The following is a 4,886-nucleotide window of genomic DNA, read 5'->3' on the forward strand; positions in this document are numbered from 1 at the left end:
AAAAAAGCTGTTTGGTGTCAAGATGGCATTTTTCTTCACTGTTTAATTGCATCTGTTTTAACTCTTTATTAGCATTCTGGCTTCAGTTTCACAAACTTAAAACTCATTTTCTATTAAAACTAAATTAGAATTTTATGATGTGAAGTTTAAGCTTCACCGATTAGAGCAACCTGTAAAAACAACCAGTCATAAGGATAAAGTCAGCCGTAAAATTAAAATCTATAAAATGCAAAAYTGGTGTTCTGAATCTCAATCCAKGAAGAGAAATCTAAAAAGTCAGTATGGATTGTTTTTTCCTTTATTAAYTGGTGAATCCCACAAATACATTGGCTACATCAATTTAGTATTAAATACAAAAGTCAAGGTTTATTTCTGSCATCTCCTCATTGTATCTTTCCATGYATTTATCAAAAMAGACATCAGACAAAAGTTTTTCTTTGAACTTTATATTTTAAGCATCAGCTGTGTTTGAAGAATGCGTTCCTTCGTCACAGGTTGGGGTTGACAATCTTGCCCATGAAAAGAATGTTTTTCGTGCTGCGCTCAAGGATCATCAACATGAACGGACGATTGAACTTCAGCTCTGGGACAAAAYGGAAGGACAGAAGTKTGATGCCGATCCCAGTTGCAGCAGCGGCGGTGGCTCCAACCTCRTCAACATCYAGAGCAGCTTGGTGCACAACCTTAYAGAACAATGAAGCAGAGTGAGCTGGAGGTAGATTGACCAYATAAAGACAAAGATGTGTGCAGCAGCAGAATGTTTTGATCCTTACCTCAGAGACTGTCAGGTCTTTCTCTTCTGAAATCCCTGTCAGATTTGCCCGAGCAAACATCTCTGTCATTCCCAAGTCCTTCAACACATTATTTAGCTTGTAGGACGTCTTGATGGAAAACTTTGGAACGTAGATGTTGTACTCCCTAAAATTTAGATAAAGATAATTTGAAGACTGCAGTGTCAAAAAAAAAACATTTAGGTGAAACCTTCTTCTACCAACTTGGGTTTCATCCACTTCAACCACTTGGTAACATGATCTGGACAGATGGCGTTCTCCAGGGTCATCATGTTATCAGGCAACATCAGCAGCATGGAGAAGGAGTTGTTGAAAGGAAGCTGGAGGACTGAGGTGTTAATTGCCTGGTCATAGTAGGTTTGAAAGTGTGTTTCTTCCATTCTCATCATCTGGACTGGAACCTGGAAAAAGAAAAAGCAATTATTTGGGAAAAAAAATTCTCCATAAAATACAAAATAGCAAATGATCAGTGGTGGACAAAATACTCAACTTTAGTACTTAAGTAAAACTATTGATACTCAGGGTCAAATCTACTCAACTTCAAGTACAAGTTACTCTGTCAAATATCTACTCAAGTTAAAGTACTGAAGTACTTACTTTTGAAAATACTTAAGTATTCAAAAGTACATGCATTTAAAAGTACTCAGGTATTCAAAACTACAAATAACATTTTCCAGTATTGGTACATTGCTGTATTTTCAGAGTGAATTTAAAAAACCTTGGGCCTCATGCATAAAGGATTGCACAGCTTTCACACTAAAAGTTGGCGTACGGACAAATTTAGAAAAGTGTGCCGCACCAAAAAATTCAGATGTATAAAACCGTGCGCACGCAGGTTCCTGCGCACCTTTCCTTTATACATCCCAATGAAGGTGGAACTTAGCGCACGTGAGATACCTCCCCTGACACGCCTCCATTTAAATATGTAAAATAGATGTAAATGTGTCCAGTGTGTCAGATTCTCCTCAGATTGTCCTCTCTGTGGGATTAGAAATGATTTTCAGATATAGGAAAATATAATTAAATGGAGAATGAGTGAAAAAACTGTCTAAATAAGTGGTGGGGTGTAAAAATGAGTTTGCCACACGCAAAGGTGTGAGTGGGTGTTGGTGTGTACGCGCGTGTGTGAAGCTGCTGTCTTCAGTGGCGCATGAGGCTGACAGACATTTCCACCTTTACATGTCTTTCTTAAATGACTAAACAAATACGAACTTATGAGTTTGGTAGAACTTAAAAAATATTTATTAAATAGTTGATGGGAAGAAACGAGTCACGGCGCCGCAAGTTTCTGCCGCAGTGTGGGATTTATATTTTAGAATCATGATCAAAGTCTTTCATTCAGATCAGCTGCATGGCTCGAATCAGAACTACAGTAAAATACCTGATAGTAATTTGTTTGGTGTGACAAAAATAAATAAAAAACAGGCTGTCCTCAATTGTTCTTATGGGGATATCAACCTGCACAACAGTTGACATTGATCCATAAATTATGCACAACTTTACGCAGCAACAAATTTATTGTCTGCATCTGTGGAGCTGAGGAATCATCACAGCTGAGCTGATCTGAATTAATCTGCTGAGTTGACAAAGTTTTTTCTCAGTGAGAATCAAAATGTTTCTTAGATAATTCATACATTTTATTCTCCTCAGCTGTGTGTGCGCCTCGCAGGCGCGTTTCCAACTACATGACAACAACATAAAATCTTTACAGTTTACAGGCTGGACAGAGGTACTTCGATCATTTTTAGGCTGCTCTATTTTCTTGTCTGAGGTTAAATGATTTTCAATCCCAAGGTTCAGTTTCATGATCGTTCGAGTTTAAACAATAAAAACTCGAACTAAAATAAAAATCTAACCCCGTGTTCAGATGCTCCTTACATCCAGAAAACTATCGCGTTACATTTGTGCCATCGGCTTGCGTTCGCAGTAACACTGATTTGAGAGCAGATATCAATATGAACAAACAATAATTTGAACCGTGTGCATTCAAAAAACACACGCTCATGCAGCTCACTCCCTGCTTGCTCAACTCTCTTCCTGCTTGCGCACGACTCCTTCCCTCCCTCCTCTCAACTTTACCTCTGCTCGCGCGGTTCCCTCCCTCCTCTTAACTTTGCGCCTGCTCGCGTGGTTCCCTCCCCCTCCTCTCAGCTTCCCCTCTACTCACCGTCAAGAGACCCGACAGCTCCGGTCATCACTAGGATTGGAGTCAGACCTAGGGAGTCCTCACTTGACCTCCTTCAGAAGAGGTAGTTGACAGAAAGAGGAGCCACAGAAAAAGAAGTGAAGGCCGAGCAGAGAAGAAGATGAGACGACAAGGAGGAAGTGAAATGATTTGAAGTTTATCAATTTTAATGCTGGCAAAAATACATATGTAACCTGAGTGATGATTATGCTTAACTGCAATACGTAATTAACTAATGTACTATGATGATTATTGTGTTTTTAAATGTAAATGGTGATTAGGATAGAAAAGAATCAAAGTATGTCTTAACATAAAGAAAGGTTGAGTGTGTGCTGTTTCTGGTTAAAGGCAGGGCGCATTCCTGTAATGATGCAAAACAGATGTGTGGGCTTTAACTCACCACAGAAAAAGTCCCTGGCAGAAAGTCAGCAGAAAATCAGCCGGATTACCTCATTCTGGAAAGTACAGAGAAACACGTGATGGAAGTCCCCACCCTTCCACAGAAAGGAAGGAGGGGCCGAGCGAGCCCAGAAAGGGTATAAAAAGCCAAGCAGTCCAGCAGTAAAGGAGTCTTCGTGCCATTGACTGGAGAAGGAGCAGCAAAGCAGCAGGACATCGAGAGCAGAGGAACAAGCAGATCCGAAGATCATCTCATCTGGGGCAAGCTGACAGATTCCCCTCCGGCGAGTCTAAGGACTGAAGACCAAATTGAACCCAGCCCAACTCTGAGAAGCTCTCTTCAGGTAACAATCTGATGCTCCCTATGGGGGTAAAACCGACTGCTCCAACCTGTCCTGCCGTCTCCAAATTACCAGAAAATGCCACACCACCTAATTAGAAAGATAGGTCAGTATATTAGAGCATTTTATTTTTATCACCATCAATTATTAATCAATATTCATAATCTGTATAACCAAATGTGGCATTTCTTGCAAATTCCTATTAAACTGCTTACAGCATTATAAAGACAAACTACATGACTGGACATTGATTTTTTAAGTTGTCCTTTAAGGTTTTTCTCTGATTACAAGAGAGTCTTGTTACTGTAAAGCAACAAGGTAATAACATTTTAAAGACTATGGTTACTTTGAGGCAAAAGGTAATAAAATGAGGTCATAGATCACAATTAAGTTCATTTTTAATGGTTATTAACCTGGAGAGATAGGATAACTCCCCTTCAACAGTTCCCTTGAGACCTATTGTACAGGTCACTAAATTTCATCTCGGCCACAACAAGAAGTGCACATCCCACGAGGGAGCGGCTACCAGAGAAACAGTTGTGACCGGCGAATGGAGGCGTCCTGAGCTACTACACTGACCCAGAGGCCAGGGTTCACGAAGGGAGCGACTACTGGAAGGAGGGTAGCTGAAGGTCGAGCTCAAGGCTCCCGCCTGATGACTCCTGGAGGAGACACGTCAGACTCAGCCGTACCGGTCACCCCCAGGTGGCTGTAAGTCCGGCCCATCTCCTCCAAACCAAGAGGGAGACATCGTCTCCTCTCCAAGACCCACCAGTGTCCGGGTGGGTAAACTGGGGGAGGAGCCACAAAGGATTTCATCACTCACATCGCTATGCACTCGCAACCCAAATGTTATACAGTATGTACTGTAAAAGAACCACATCACCAGCCAATCACAGAGAGGTTGTTTTTCATCCAATCAAAGCACTTATTGCAAACCTACTAAATCAAGAGACGAAAATGACAAAATCTTAGATGCAAGGCCCATTAAATTAGCAAAATATAATAATACGACATTGTAATGGAACTAATACTTTTATGTTTAAGCCAATAATTCATAACATACTTTAATGACCTAGATTTTCATGACATGCTATTCATCTGCAGATAGAATGATTAAAGTCAGAACAAGATTTGCTAACAACAGTCATTCTTAGATATCACTTGTGT

General features: G+C 40.5%; 1 protein-coding gene across 1 annotated transcript in view; it reads right to left on the reverse strand.

Annotated features, from left to right (window-relative positions):
- Positions 1-280: 280 nt before the first annotated feature.
- Positions 281-4,886, reverse strand: part of LOC106520097 (serine protease inhibitor A3M) — a 14,112-nt gene continuing 9,506 nt past the window's right edge. Inside the window, exons 4-6 of the mRNA XM_014012029.1 lie at positions 996-1,192; positions 774-918; positions 281-683 (exon numbers count right to left, since the gene is read on the reverse strand). Coding sequence (XP_013867483.1) covers positions 489-683; positions 774-918; positions 996-1,192 — 537 coding nt within the window. The 3' untranslated portion in view covers positions 281-488. The remainder of the gene's footprint in view (positions 684-773; positions 919-995; positions 1,193-4,886) is intronic.

Source organism: Austrofundulus limnaeus, unplaced genomic scaffold (genome assembly GCF_001266775.1).
Source record: "Austrofundulus limnaeus strain Quisiro unplaced genomic scaffold, Austrofundulus_limnaeus-1.0 Scaffold88, whole genome shotgun sequence".
In the NCBI taxonomy this organism is placed as follows: domain Eukaryota; kingdom Metazoa; phylum Chordata; class Actinopteri; order Cyprinodontiformes; family Rivulidae; genus Austrofundulus; species Austrofundulus limnaeus.